This window comes from Myotis nattereri, assembly GCF_964212035.1.
Source record: "Myotis nattereri genome assembly, chromosome: 14".
NCBI classification, from domain to species: Eukaryota; Metazoa; Chordata; class Mammalia; order Chiroptera; family Vespertilionidae; genus Myotis; species Myotis nattereri.
Genome location: NC_138089.1, coordinates 55,769,401 through 55,784,912, shown reverse-complemented (window position 1 = coordinate 55,784,912; position 15,512 = coordinate 55,769,401). Strand labels below are relative to the sequence as shown.

The 15,512-nt window shown below is 45.0% G+C and overlaps 1 protein-coding gene across 1 annotated transcript in view; it reads left to right on the top strand.

Annotated features, from left to right (window-relative positions):
* ULK4 (unc-51 like kinase 4) overlaps positions 1-15,512 on the top strand; it is a 246,189-nt gene that overhangs the window by 112,246 nt on the left and 118,431 nt on the right. Inside the window, exon 30 of the mRNA XM_081105862.1 lies at positions 2,907-2,955. Within this exon, the coding sequence (XP_080961988.1) occupies positions 2,907-2,955 (49 nt within the window). The remainder of the gene's footprint in view (positions 1-2,906; positions 2,956-15,512) is intronic.

Below are 15,512 nucleotides of genomic sequence, written 5' to 3'. Positions count from 1 at the left end.
TGGGAGGAGCGAAAGGCTTCCAGTAAGGAGACGGAGTTTTAAAAATCAAATGTTCAGAACGTAGTGAAGGCAAATGACTTGTTTCCACAGCAATCTGCAGTTTGTGGATTTCAGATGTTTATAACTCGTGGTTTAAAAAAAAAAAAGTATTTTACATCACTACCCAGTGCACATACAGGGTGGGGCAAAAGTAGGTTTACAGTTGTGAATATACAAAACAGAGTTTATCCTTGTGTTGTTATTTCTTATTGTATTATTTTCCTTACAGACAACTGTAAACCTACTTTTGCCCCACCCTGTATATATACCCAGAACTGAAACAAAAATATCAACGCAACACCCTTGGGTATGCTCTGTTTTATTATTTTTTATTAAGAAGATGCCAGTCAATACCCAGTAGGCTCATCTCTGCTAACGTCTCACCATCTGGACAAATAGTGCCTTATATAATGGCCCGTGTTTACAGCCGCTCTCGGTCAGTCCTTGCTTTAGCATTCTTTTGGAATTACATTTGGGGTTGGTCCATGAGTCACAGAAAATGTCATAGAAATTTTAATGAAAAGTAGCTTTATTCAGCGTGGGTTCCCTTTTTATTTAGCAGATGTGGCCCTAAGTGATTTGCCCCTTAGTCAAATCAAAGAACAAAGTTGTTATGGTTGCTTGTTTTCAGAAGAATGTAAGGGCTGGAGTGTTAGGATTTAGTTAAAAGGGATTTCGGAGGTGGCTCGGGTCAGCTTGCTCATCCTGCGGAGATCCGAAGAAGTATGCGTTATAATTTTAAAGAATGAAATGAGGTTGTTGATTAAGAATGAATTAAGGTAGTAATATGTTAATAATAGAATATGTTTTATTTAAAAATATTTTTAAATTGATTTTTAGAGAGAGAGGAAGGAAGAGGGAGAGAGAGAAACATCAGTGAGAGAGAAACATCTATTGGCTGCCTCTTGCACACCTCCTCCTGGGGATCGAGTCTGCAATCCAGGCTGGTGCCCTGACCAGGACTCAAAGAGGTGACCTCTCAGGGAATGGGACGACGTTCAACCACCTGAGCCACCCTGGCCGGGGCTGTATTTTAAAATACTATTATGAGAAGTCTGGTGTCGGGAGTGGATGGTTGGATCTGATGTTGGGGTGACTGTGCTGGCAGGACCTGTAACTTCCCGGTACCGGTGGAGAAGCAGTGGTGTCTGTGACTTCCTTGGCTTTGGTTGCTAGGCAACTCTGACATGCATGAGCGTGGCTATGTCAGCCCAGGCCTAGTGAGAGTATGTGTTATTAGAAAAAATGAAAAAGACCAATTTAGGAAAAGGGATTGTCAACAGCTAGGAAGCTGAGGATGAAAACCGGGACGCTGCTGGCCTGAAGCTGCGCTCGATCTTGAGTCTCTGCTTGTCCCGTTCTGCCTGCCATGGGGTAAGGAGCTTCATATTCAGATCTGAGCCTGCAGTTGTCCAGGAAAGTGAGAGAATGTAAATGAATTTAACGTTTGTAGTCAAAACCTCTTCCCTCCCCTCTAATGAACCTACAGAAATAATCAGTTCCCTTTGCTTGACACTAGGATGGGGCTTTCTCAAGCTTTAGTCTTGGGAACTCGCTCTGTGTCGCACTTGCCCTTAACACATATTGTAAACACTGTGATCCTTTTTGGGCTAGTCTCACAGACTTTTTTTTTTTTTAATCAATATATTATCATAGACAAACAAGCTCGAGGGAGGCCAAGTGATAAATTCTCTTTCCATTCACCTGGCATAGTGTGTGAAATAGATAAACAGCGCGTATCTACGAGGGCAACGTGCTTAAGTGCTGCAGTTTATCATACAGAATAAATTCCAATAAAATGAAGGAATCTGATTTTGAAACTGAATCAGGATCAGCAAGTTATAGCTTGTGGGCCAAACATGGCATCCCGTCCGTTTTTGTAAATAAAATGTCATTGGGCCGAAACCGGTTTGGCTCAGTGGATGGAGCGTCGGCCTGCGGACTGAAGGGTCCCGGGTTCGATTCCGGTCAAGGGCATGTACCTGGGTTGCGGGCATATCCCCAGTGGGAGATGTGCAGGAGGCAGCTGATGGATGTTTCTCTCTCATCGATGTTTCTGGCTCTCTGTCTCTCTCCCTTCCTCTCTGTAAGAAATCAATAAAATATATTAAAAAAAAAAATGTCATTGGAACACAGCCACGCCCACTTGTTTCCATATTATTTTTGCCTGCTTTTCCATGACAGTGACCGTGTGGCCTCCAAAGCCTAAAATATGTACTGTCTCATCCTTTGCAGAAGAAAGTTTATTGATCCTTGGACTAAAGGACTATTTAGAGACGAAGTCACTTTTGAATCAAGGCTATTTTCTCTTAAATTGCATGGAAAAATTCTTCTAGTAGATGACATTTTTAAACGAGGTTTAATGGTGGGAAGTGCCTAGATTCTATTGGGTGATTGGTGCCTACCTTTTTTAAAGTTAAAGATGATTTTTTAAAAATCACTGTACATTAAATCATGAATGCTGAGAAGATGCCTGATGAAGCACATATGAAAGATTACAGTGTGGCAGGCTCATCATTTAACTGTGCAGTGATGATGGGTTACGCGATTTGCCTGGCATTGCCCAGTTTGATAGTCTTCATAATAATTGTGAATTTTAGTAAAATCTTCCATTTACAAATATTACTCTTGAGATTTTGCTTGCTGCAGATCAGTAAGGCTAAACTAATAGTCATTTGCAAAGAGGCTTCATATTTCTCGTGTTTAAATGGCTGTAGTTCAGTGTATTAAAAATGAGTGATGTTTAATCAGATGATTTCTCAGTCGCAGGATTTAAGCGGTAACACGTGGGTCGCGGTGCTGCATGGCAGGGCGGCAGTTGACGCACGAGCCGTCTAATGTGTGTTTATCTTTTTATTTCTTAACAGACTTGTGGAGGAAAGCAAACTGATCCCACTCATTTTCGAAGTCATCCTGGTAAGGAAACATGCATCTGAAATTTAAAGCTGTTTAAAGTTTTGACCATGTCGTGTAGTTGAGTGCTAACCCTAACTGCCCAGAAGACTGTTGTGTGTCCCTCATGATCTGACTTCACCTCATCGGGCCTCAGTTTCCTTGTCTGGGCTCTGTCCCGCTCTGAGATTGTATCGGGACCCTGCCCTCTTTTCAAAGTCCTTTGATTTTATTTCTCTTGACTGAAAACCATATGTTATCTAATGTGGAGAGTACTTTTTCTGAGGTTGGTTTGTGGGGGAAGGGAAGAATAATGATCACTATTCTTCAGTATGAATTTCTGATGTTCAATGTGAAGCCCTCTGTAGTCACGGGTCACAGCAACAGTTTTAGGCCTGTGGGCAGAATCTTCTTCCGAATGTAGAATAGCTTAGCTTCCGTACACCGTTTCTTCACAGAATGCAACTTAATTGGAAGCCATCTGTTCAGGAAAGCCTTCCACCTAAGGTTTCTACGTGGAGGGAATAAAATGGGATGCAGATGGACTTTTCTCACTTCTGATAAATCCCTACTTATAATAAGTACGGATTGGAAAATCAGGGTGAAAGTAGAGTTGATGCTTATAGCAAGGGAGTGCCCTTGACCAAAGAAATGCCTCCTTGTACGGGGGGTGGGGAGGGGGGAAGTAGGGGGGACGCGACAGGTTACCCCCTTTGCCAAACACTTTCGCTCCAGAGCTGCCCACAGCACCAGGGGCCAAGGCGGGGACAGACCAGCCTAACCTACCTTGGTCGTGGGCGGAGCAATAACCGGGATGGTCTGCTAACCCTCCACATGGAAAACCAGCTTTCTTTCCTCCTCCTGGGACATTAATCTGCAAGCTGTTTGTGTGTTGCTGTGGCTCCGCGGGAAAACAGTCATTTTCTTAGCTCCAGATCCTTTGGCTTTCAGGGAGCTGGTTGGAGCTGCTGAGCTGTTTGAATTGGGTGGGGAGGGGTGGTGGTGGGTTAGAGCCTGGACTGAAATCGCTTCGAGTAGTAGAAGGGTGTAACTGATGTCCACCTGAACTAATACAAAATCATATCGAATCCCATCTGTAATTGAGAAAATTAAAAAAACACACACCCCAAAACAACAAAATAAGAGCAAATAGTAAAAGGGGATTTAGAAGCAGTATTAGGAGAAGATACGGAGGAAAAGGGGGTGAAGACATGCAGATCAAGAGCTTTCGAGTGGGGATTTTAAAGCTTTTCGCTTGCTGGTTTGTTGTGGAGATGGGTTCGTTTCCGAGAGCAGTGGGTGGTAAGCTGCTGCGTTTGGCCACACACTTGGGCACCGTGGCAAGGTCCTGTGCTGTCCAAACTCAGCCACATCTGTCTTGCATTTGAGAAGAGATGTTGTTAGCCCTGGCCAGGTGGTTAGAGTGTCGACCAAGGTTGTGGGCTCAATCTCTGGCCAAGGCACACACAAGAAACAGTCAATGAATGCATAAATGAATGGAACAACAAATCGCATTTCTCTTCTCTCCCTCTCCCTTCCTCTCTCTCAAATCAATAAAACAAAACAAAACAAAACAAAAACAAGAAAAAGAGAGAGGCGTGTTGCAGACAGAGAGACTGTAGAGCTACCATGGGCCTTAAGGGTGGGTGGGACTCACCCTTGCTGTGGCGGGAGGGCCTCTACCCTGTTAAGGTCAATATAGCTCCTTGGGTCACTGATGATAAATTCTTACCTGTTGGCAGTCACCTCAAGGTCTGAAGTCTGCACATAGGAAATTTCTTCTTGCAGATTAACAAAACCCCTCCATACTCAATTAATCTCCGCATAATGAGCACCTAGGAAGGCTTTGCATTTTACAGGCCACAGTACATGTTTAGTTGAGTGATGCATGATTTATTTTTTTTTTAAATATATTTTATTGATTTTTTACAGAGAGGAAGGGAGAGGAATAGAGAGTTAGAAACATCAATGAGAGAGAAACATCGATTCAGCTGCCTCCTGCACGCCCCTGACTGGGAATGTGCCCGCAACCAAGGTACATGCCCTTGACCGGAATCGAACCTGGGACCCTCCAGTCCGCAGGCCGACGCTCTATCCACTGAGCCAAACCGGTTAGGGCGTGATGCATGATTTAAACCCTCGTTCTTGCGTTGTGGCATCGGAGGGGGTGGGTTGACAGTGACCTCTACTCTCCAGGCCAGGATGTCAGCTGGTCCTGAGCCCCGTGACCTCACAGGCACGTGCAGGGTGATGCTCTTCCTCCAGCTGGAGCAGCTCTCTACTCAGGCTTCTCCTAGGACGGTGTATTATAAAGAGGTCCTGCTGCTAAAAAAGTAAAGAAAAAAAAAACACATTTGGAAACGACTGCTTTTGGGGACAGGACATAGATGTCCTTGAAGAACATTATTAAACCCCTATTCTACTTTTGTCCTTCGTGAGTCGAAGAAAAATATCAACTTTCCCCCTCTATATCAATACATTTCCTAATCAATGAAATACCTTTGTAGCAGTTATTCTGTAAACGATTACCATGTCCTTTCTAAATGTTGTCACTGAACTAGGCATAAAATAGTATTTTATTGATTCTATGGTGTGTGCAATTTTTTTTTCCAGATTTTAGCATTTCTGGAAATGGGATGTACTTTCCAAATCAGTGGCTTCTTACAATTGCTCTCAGCCAGGTGACCTGGTTGTCATTGCCTTAACCAATTTATTTTACCTTTATTTTTCTTTTTATGTGCCCAAGAAAGATATGCTATGAGGTTGTATGTCTGAATAAATCTAAAATAGCTCTTTCCATAAAAATAAAATAAAAATTTGAGGTAATAAAAAAGCATGTCATAGTTTAATTGGCAGCGTTTTTCTTACTGTTTGATAAAATAATGGTGCGTCTTACAACTGTAGGATTCCTAGTTTCAAGAAGACACAGGATATTCTTTAGTTAGGTTTGGTTTCTAAGTTCAAGAGCATATGTGGGGTTTGGATATATGTAGCAGCTTTCAGCAATGATTTGATCAGGAGGAAACACAATGAAAAGATCGTGCAGGGCCCTGCATGCTTGTCTACTGCTTGTGTCTTCTAGCCACCCACTCAAAAAGCAAAACAGCGTTCGAATCATTCAGCTGGTGGTCCACTGTGACCTCTGGATTTTTTTTTTTTTTCTTCACTCTTAGCTCCTAACTGTTTTCCAGCTTCTATTTGATGTACTTGGAGCCCAATTACAGGCTTTTATAGCTTCTTTCTTCTTTTCTGGAGTTCCACACATGCTGTGCTCGTACCAGCAGTGCCTCCTCCCCAGTGTGATTTTCATTGAGAAAGCAGCCTTTCTCCTCTGATGGGCTGGGATTGCAGGCAGCGTGCGTGTCTCTCCTGCAGGCCTGGAGGAAGGCGAAGATGAAGAGAGCAGAATTCTGAATCTCATGTCCCATGGGCACAGAATAACCCCGGACAAACTTTAAGAAAAGATTCCTGGGGATGTGCGCGAAAAGCAAGAGCTCCCAGTATGGATTGCACTGGTTACATACATATCCCATTGAAAGTAGTCTTTATTATCTTTTTAAAAAGATGAAAGTAATCTACAATTGTAACTGCCAACTCAGGAAACACAGTGCGCCCTCTGGTCTGGGTGCCTAATACCTGGCCCCCTGGGTGTGTGGGGCAGGGAGAAAGCCAGGTGTGGGCACGTAATTGGCCAGGATCAGCGTGGGACTTAATGGAGGGGGGAGGGCACTGGGTCCCAGGGGAGGGAGGGACCCACTGCTCAGTGGGAGGAGAGGAGTCTCACAGAGAAGTAACCTTTGAATGGGGCCTTGAGGGAGGTGTCATGTGGAGAGGGGGCGTCCAGCTTGGTGTGCCTGGGCCGGAGACGACGGAGAAGCATAGAGAGAGAGGATAAGGGGCCATTTGGGCCCAGGTCCGGCAGGGCTTTATGCTGGGTGGTTCCATGCAAATAGCGAATGTTCTCTAAACTCAGTGTCCTCTACTTCAAACAAGCCTTCAGAGCCGCGGTGCTGCAGGAGCTATGAGCAGTGAGGAGGTGGCCGCTTGGCCACCGCGGTGAGGCCGGCAGAGAATCAGGCTTGGCGTCCTGGGTTACACTGGAAACGAAACAGGTTGACAGCTGAACTCGGGGAGATCCCTGCAGGTCTCCTTCAATGAGGCTTTTGAGATCAGCCAAAAGGGCCGAGAGGAAGGAAGCCTAAAAGGCAGAGCTGGTCTCCGAGGTCTGATCCCAGGGCCCGGGAGCGCTAACACCACACTCAGGGTGGAGCGTTTTCTATCCTGAGCTGTGCCTCGCTCTCGGCGGGCCAAGCCCTGAAAGCCAGGTAGCGGATCGCTTACAAAAAGGGGCTGTCACAGCAGCCGGTGCTGCTTTCCTGGCAGGGCCACCTGGGTGAGAACACCGGGTTTTTGTGGCAATACAGCAGCCGTGCTGGGCGGGGAGTGGACGCTCAGGCAGCACACAGTGGATTAGCTGAATGGATTCCTACAGTCTTCAGGGTCCACACTACGGCCATGTATATGGATCTGCCTAATACATGTGGTTCCTGAGGAAGTGAGTCCTCACAAGTGCCCGAGGGTTTGGTTTTGGAGTGTCCAGTTGATGGGTGAGCAGGATGGAAGGCATCCTTTTTCCCTTTTGGCCACTTTCTAAGGAGTCAAAGTTGCATTTAAACGTGTCTCAATTATGCGTCTGAATAGATCGGCCTTTGCATTTTGCTGCAACTGTAATCTCTCTTCATTTTATTTCAGCGGTTTATGTTTTGGCCTATTTCAGTAAATCATTTTAATGCCAAGTAATAGAGGCAAACTGTATTTCATTGGGGAAAAATCTTTATTCATGGCAGATTTTCCAATATGTGCCAAAGTATCGCTGTCATGATGTTTTATGTGTCTGTTCCAAAACAAACAATTAAAGAGCAATTTCAGTGGCAAATGTTAACAATAAAAATGAGATTTGCAATACACTAGTTTGACAATTATATTGTCTTAACAGTTCTCGAAGATAGCTGTTGAAGTAAGCGGCAGTAAATCTTCCAAGTCAACTGTGTCTTTAGGAAAGAGTCTCTTTACGGGCCCGTGGAGCCTGAGGATTTAGTCACGGAGACACCAGCGCGGTGCAGACTGGCAGTCACGTTACACTGAAGGAGTGTTTTTAACCCATCTAGGCTTTAAAATTACTTTGCTCCATTCTTGTTACAATGCATCTCATGTGGATTGGTGCGTAGGGGGTGTTAAAATGGCAAGTTCCTTATGAGTTTATGAATCAGCATGTTTGTGTCCAATAGGCCCTTAATAAGATTCTGCAACACACAGGGGCATGAGTTTCTAAACTGGAAGATAAGCTTTGGTTAAAATTTTAAAATGCTTGACTTAGGGAGATACTTTCAAAGTTGTGCAAGGAGTACTTACTGTCTGCAGGAGACAAATATCATTCTTCCACCTTCCGGTGCACCTGTTCAGGGCTTCTGTAGATTGCAGAACAGAGCCCTGTAGCCAATTATACAAAGACTAGAGGCCCAGTGCACGAATTCGTGTACCAGTGGGGTCCCTCGGTGCTGGGGTCCCCAAAGGTGTGGACGGAGTCGGTGAAGAAGGAATGACATGGAGACAGCGTTCAGTTGATCAGCAGCCTAGCCAGGATCTCTAGCCAAGTTCTGGTCAGGATCTCCAGCGAAGTTCTGGTTAGGATCTCCAGCCAAGTTCTGTGTCCATGTTCTCTTGCTAGGTTCTCCAGCCAGGTTCAGTCACCAGGTTCTAGTCAGGTTCTCTTGCCATGCTCTATCCAGGTTCTGTAACTAGGTTCTGTCTCTAGGTTCTTCAGCCAGGTTCTCTCGCTAGGTTCTGTCTCTAGGTTCTGTGGCCAGTTTCTGTCCAGGATCTTTTGCCATGTTCTCTCCAGCGAAGTTCTTCTATCTCTAGGTTCTGTGTAGGTTCTGTGTAGGTTCTGTGTCTAGGTTCTGTGTAGGTTCTGTGTCTAGGTTCTGTGTCTAGGTTCTGTGTCCTGTTGTCTTGTTACATCTATATTTATACCAGTTGATTCCAATCCTATCAATCTCTATTCCAAAGGTTAGGGCGTTTCTTATCTCCATTCCAGGGAGTAAAGATTATGTAGCTTAAGCATGATTATTCGTAGTTAAAGTGATTAATTACCCGCCTGGCACTTAGTTAAGGGGTTTTATTCCCTCCCTAACTTCAGGGGAAAATTCCTACCTGGGGAAACAACCTTTCTCAGAGAGGTGACCTTGGTTAAAACACATAGTGCCAAGAAGGTGAGCAAACATATTAAGAACAAACAGTATGCCATATATGCCAGGTTCCTTGAAACAGCAAGGATGGACTGGCTCCCGGCACCTCGGTCTGGCCTGCGGGATCGGGGACCCCACCAGTGCACAATGGAGGCTGGGGAGGGATGTGGGAGGTTGACCAGCTGGGAAGGGACTGTAGGAGGGCTCCAGTCCTGATGGGCTGGACCCCAGGGGCAAGCTAACCTACCAGTCAGAGCGTCTGCCCCCTGGTGGTCTTAGTGGGCAGTTGAGCAGCTTTAGCATATCATTAGCATATTACACACTTTGGTTGAACGGCCTACTGGATGACCCGACACTTAGCATATTAGCTTTTATTATATAGGATGACCTTATACATGCTGCCATTTAAATGTGTGCTTTGAGGTGTTTTCTTGGGATTTGCATGGATCTATTCTTGGTAGTTTGTGTCATAGGGTGTAATCTATTGATACTGGATTGAATGAAGTTGCCCAATATAACAGCTGAACAAATGATTTTAATGCCGTGTTATTAACATGATTAATTCCTGGTTAGCTGAATAAGTGGGCTGAAGCTATGTAAAAGAAATATATTTGTAAACCTGGGCTAAAGCATAATCAGCCCAACTAGTTTGAAAGAAGATGGACTTTATTAAGAGAAAAACCACATATTGTACCCACTAAAAAAAAGTGCTGAAAGGGAGCGTAGGATACTGTTGGCCAATCACAGGGCACGTAGTGGGCATGTGCTCAATGTGGCTTCTCCCACGTGGAGTCGTGAATTTTATCGTCACCATTCTTGTTTCTGGTTCTGCTCTGGGCCCTGGGCTTTGCTTCGGGGAAGCAGTATTCCTTCTTCTCGATAAGGAGATGGCCAAGTTAAAAAGTAAAGACGTAGATAAGTGACAGGGCATTAAATAATGTCCTTCCCAAGAGTGTAAGCTTTTTTTTTCTTTGTGGTTTTTGTTCTTGATTGTAGAATTAGACTCGTGAAGAAGGAAGGGTAAAATTAGGGCCCAGCTAGTGAGTTGCAGGCACCTGTGAGCTACAGACAAGTGAAGAGACAGGGTCCAGAAAGGTGGTATGAGGGAGATGCAAGAGGAACCAAACCACTGCCTGAAGTTTAGAGGAGGTAAAAAGTTTCTAAAAGAAACAGCAGTGTTTCTCTTCAAAGGGCTGTGACTCTTGGGTGCTGTGTGAGCCTGCCCTGCACCCCACACCGTGCCTGCACTGTTGATTCGATTCTCCCGCAGACCTGCATCTCAGCATGATAGCCAGGAGCCACATAGAGCAAAACGAGCACTTGAAACATGGCTAGTCCAAGCTGAGATGCTCGCTGTGTCAAACATGTGTTGGGTTTCCAAGAACAAAAGGAGTGTAAAGTAGCTGCTTAATCTATAGTAATAAAAGCGTAATTTTCAAATGAACCAGATGACTGTGAACAACTGTCTGAACGACCTTCCGGACGACCTTCCAGATGAAGCTGGGGCTGCGAGGGCCAAGGCAGCCGGGGCTGTGAAAGCCTACTCTCACACGAATTTCGTGCATAGGGCCTCTAGTTTTCTTATATTGACTGTATGTTAAAATGATCATAGTTTTGCCGAAACCGGTTTGGCTCAGTGGATAGAGCGTCGGCCTGCGGACTGAAGGGTCCCAGGTTCGATTCCGGTCAAGGGCATGTACCTGGGTTGCGGGCATATCCCCAGTAGGAGATGTGCAGGAGGCAGCTGATCGATGTTTCTCTCTCATCGATGTTTCTAACTCTCTATCTCTCTCCCTTCGTCTCTGTAAAAAATCAATAAAATATATATATAAAAAAAGAATAATCTGAAAACACTATTAAAAAAATGATCATAGTTTGGATACATGGGGCTAAATGCAGTCTTACTAGCGTCAATTTCATCTGCTTGTTTTTACTATTTCACTGCAGCTTTCAGAACATTTACGATACAGGGTGTGCATTATGTTGCTGTTGGCTAGTGCTGCATCAGGTGACTTCCCCTCCTGCATCCTCAGTTACACCTGAGTCTCCCATAGGGCGGGAACCATTCTGTGTGTTCACCCCAGCACATCACCCTCCCGCTTCTTGCCTTTCAGTTTCTATGAGTTTCTTAGTGAGCTAGAGGGAGGCGAGGCATGGTGGTTACATTTAGACCCCTCCTTCCTGGAAGGCGTTCCCCGGATGGGGGTTGGAAGGATAAATGGTGGAAAGGGCCAGTGTGCTCCAGTGTGTCAGCTCCAAAGGCAGTTTGGTGGCAGCTCCCCTGATCTTGACCTTGGCTGGTGACACCACTCGAGTTTATTTAGTTTCTGACTCTGGACTCTGTGGGGCACCCAGTCGTCGGCCACCTTTAGGTTCAGGCTTGTGTTAAAAGCTAACATGCCTACTGTGGGTATCAGGGGCCGCTCAGTCTCACAAAACCCCGTGTGTTTGGAGCCCTTTAATAGATGGAACAGGTAGAAGGACTCTGGGTAGGACACAGGAGGCCTGGAGAGCCCAGGGTGGAAGCAGTGATTGCTCATCCTCAGTGTGCAACCTCTGAGTGTTACTTTTCTGACTGCTTCAGTGATGTAGGCTCCCCTAAAATTTACTCAGGAGCAAACAGCGGAGAACACCCACTTTTTAAGGACGTGGGAATGTCAGCAAGAAGTTGCTACTTTCGATCGCATAAAGCAGCCGGCATCAGCGGCGTGTGCCTTGGATGCTCTTTTGCGTTTGTTTTCTCGGGTGAGCCAGGAGAAGCAGACTGCCTGTGCTTCCCCAGAGCAGCGGAGGCTTTTCAGAAGGAGCCGGGAAATCGGACGCACTAGAGCAGCTTACAGATGTATGAGAAAAGGAGAGCTTTGTAAATAGCTCTGCCGAGTGAAATTGGATTTTGGATTTATTAGAGGCACCAAATTGGAGAAAGACGGTGTGAGAAGCCAGTAGGGCAAGTGATTGCATAGGATTTTTAGGTTTGTTTTTTTCTGCTAACAAGAACAATACATACTTGTAAAGGGTTCAGACAGTACAGAAATGTCTGAGAATGTGAAGGCTTCCATAATACCCAGCTTACAGCTGTAATATATTCTCATTATTTTTCACATCTTCCCCCGCACCCCCCACCCCCCAATGGGACCACACTATTCTACTTTGTACCTATCATACTTCATAGTGCCCCTGGGAGGGAGTGTGTGTATATATGCATATGTATTATTTATTCTATTTAATGGCCATACAATATTTTATTGAGTTAGCAGAATTTATTTAGCCCTCATCGATGGACATTTTAAGTCCCCACTACCCCAATTTTCTGCTAAGGTGAGCAATTCTGAATAGGATGCCTACACGTTTGTGCAAGTTTCGATCGGATAAATGTTTGAAAGGTGAATTGTTACACCAGAGTGTGTGCATCTTTTGTGTTTTAGTATTACTCTCCCGAGTGCTAATGTGAAATCTCCCACAGCCGGATATCAAACAGCTGCAGCTTCGCCACACTCGCTGGTCTTTCAGATTGTTAATGGCTTGTATTTTGAGCTGTTTGCTTTTTCATATCAGAGGCACATTTATCAACTTTTTTGCTGATAGCTTCTGTGTTTTCCACTATGCTTAGGAAAGGACTTCTCCCCAGCAAGGTTATTAAATATTAATCTATCTTTTATTCTGTGCCCTTAGGATTTCATGATTAAATTCTAAATCTTTGCTCCAAAATAACTTTGTCGCCAGGAGTGAGTACAGAGCCAGCTGTTCTCTTCCCAACACTCTCTCCCCCCATCCCTGAGTCATTCCAACAGTGCGCGGTCATTACGGGGACTTGAAATACCGTATTTATCATGCCTTCCCTGCACCTCCGTATGTGGCCTGTTATCTGTATTGATGCACAGTAAGGTGCAGATATTTATTAGGTATAACTTGATGAGCTTTCACATACGCACATTCAGTCAAGATAATGAACAAATCCATCGCCACTCCACCCCGCCCCACCTCAGGTTATCCTTGTGCCTGTCTGTCATGCATCCCGCTCTACCCCCATGCCAGTCCCAGGCAGCTATGCGCTTGCTTTCGGCCCCTGTGGATTAGTTTGCATTTTCTAGAATTTTATACACGCGAGTAGTAAGGTGTGGATCCTTGTTTTCTTTCTCTGTGGACCCCTGGCTTCCCTGTTGGAACTCGCTTATTTTCTTCTGGGGAGAAGGCGTCATGCCTGATGCTAGTATCACCCACGGGTGTCTGTGATTTGTGTTGGTGAGGCTCATGTTTCCATCTCTTACCTTTGAACTCTCGTCACCTTTATATTTCAAGTTGTTTTCTCGAAGACAGATGCATCTGGAGCTTGCCTTTTCCAGCCTGACAAGATTAGTCTTCTATATGAGGTGTTGAGAGCATTTTCATTAAATGTAATTATTAATGTAGTTAAATCTACCATCTTACTACTAGTTTTCTCTGGGGCCTTCTAGTCTTCTTTCTTATTTCTGTCTCTTCCAGTTGTCTTTTGGCTCAGTTGAGTATTTTCGTTTTGGTGATTGGCGGAGGGTCTACATTATGCATCTTTAATGGGCCCCAGTCTACATACTGTCGTGGAGATAATTACCTCGATGTAATGGTACCTCTAAATAGACCTCTAGCCAAAGTGGCCAAGAGCTGACCTCTATGCTGTACACCTAAAACTAATCTAAAATAATATCGACCATCAACTGTAATTGGAAAAGAAAACGAAGAGCTTGTTTGGTGTTTTAATTAATTTTTGGTTTTATTTGGGGGGAATTTATTGATGTTTTCTTTGTTGTATACTGTGGTGAATTTTCATGAATTCTCTGTGTACAATTAAGAATTATTCTCTTAGTCTCTCTGGAGTTCAGAGTTTGACTTGTATCTATAAGGTATATCTTATGGAGCATGTTTTATAAATGTCCTTAGTAATTTTTCCTTTAATCTATCTTAGATTGAGGGAGGGGACTACAGTACCCTGTTATTAGGGTGTTTCTGTGTATTTCTCTCTCTTCTCCTGGTTTATGAGAGTTGTTGCTGTGTTATTGGGTGCCAATATATTATTATAGATTTATTAAAATTTATTACTTCTAGTTTAAAACTTTGTAAGTTTATCCTTTATAATATTTCTGTCTCTTTCTCTTTAGATCTGAATACAAGTTTATAGTGGGAATTGGGTGTAGATTTATGTCTGGTCGTTGTAGAATGTTCACCCTCCTCCTCCCATAGGTATCATTCTTTCTGAACGTGAGCTTTTACTTCTTCGTAGCCTCCGCCAGGATCTGGCCCAGAGGCTCATTTAATTAGTGAGTTGTGATTGCAGTTAAGCTTCAGAGCCTTTTCTTCATGACACTTTGTAGAAGCAAGCATGCTTGGAAGGAGCATTTAAAACCCCGCCTGCGCATCCTGGCAGGTGCGTCCTTCCCTGTGGAGGCCCAGCGAGCAGCCTTTCAGCCTTCCTCTGCTGTGCCCCCTGCTCGAGTGCTCCCCGCCTCCGTTTGCACACCCGCTGCGTGTGCGCCCCCTGCCGGATGGATCAGAATTCCCCACTGTGCTTGCTCCCAGCTCACACCTGCATGGCTGCACGGGAGAGGCCTGCGGGCGCAAACAGCCCAGCAGCTCTGGTCAGTGACGGCCAGCAGGAGGGCTGAGGCCTGAGGAGGTGACGTGACCAGTAGTGCGGGACCCACCAGCACGTGGAGTGGGGATGGTTGTGGCGCCCTTCTCATGCTTCTGGTTAAAATTGTTTCCGAAGTTGCTGGACTCACTGTGGCTGGTCAGAGGTGAGAGGAGGAGTGAGGGAAGCTGCTGTGGAGGAGCTGCCTGGTGCAGGGCGGTCTCGCCAGCCCCAGCGGGGGACTCGGTTACAACATCACCCGGTTCACCGAAAGGTCATGGGTTCGATTCCTGGTCAGGGCACATACCTGGGTTGTGGGTTCCATCCCCAGTTGGGGCACGTGTGGGAGCCTACTGATCAATGGTTCTCTCTCTTTCTCCCCCTCCCCATTCCTCTCTCAGTGTTTCTAGCAGGAGCTACGCTGATGTCCAGTGAGATTCCGCTCACACCGCAACGCTTTCCTCACATATATAAATAGAAAACAAAGCATTCATCTCTCTGAGTGGTTGCTCCCTGAGTGCAGAATGGGTAAAACTTTAGATGCTCCATCTCTTCTTATTAATCCCATAGGGCTTCATAGAGGGAAATAAATGAGACTTATTTATGCTTGCAGATCAAATTGCCATAAAAGGTTGTTTCAATAGACAGAGGCAAAGTCATAATAAAATAATTTAGTGAAAATGGGAGCGAAGAGTATGCGTAATGGAACATGATTACACTTAATTTTCTTA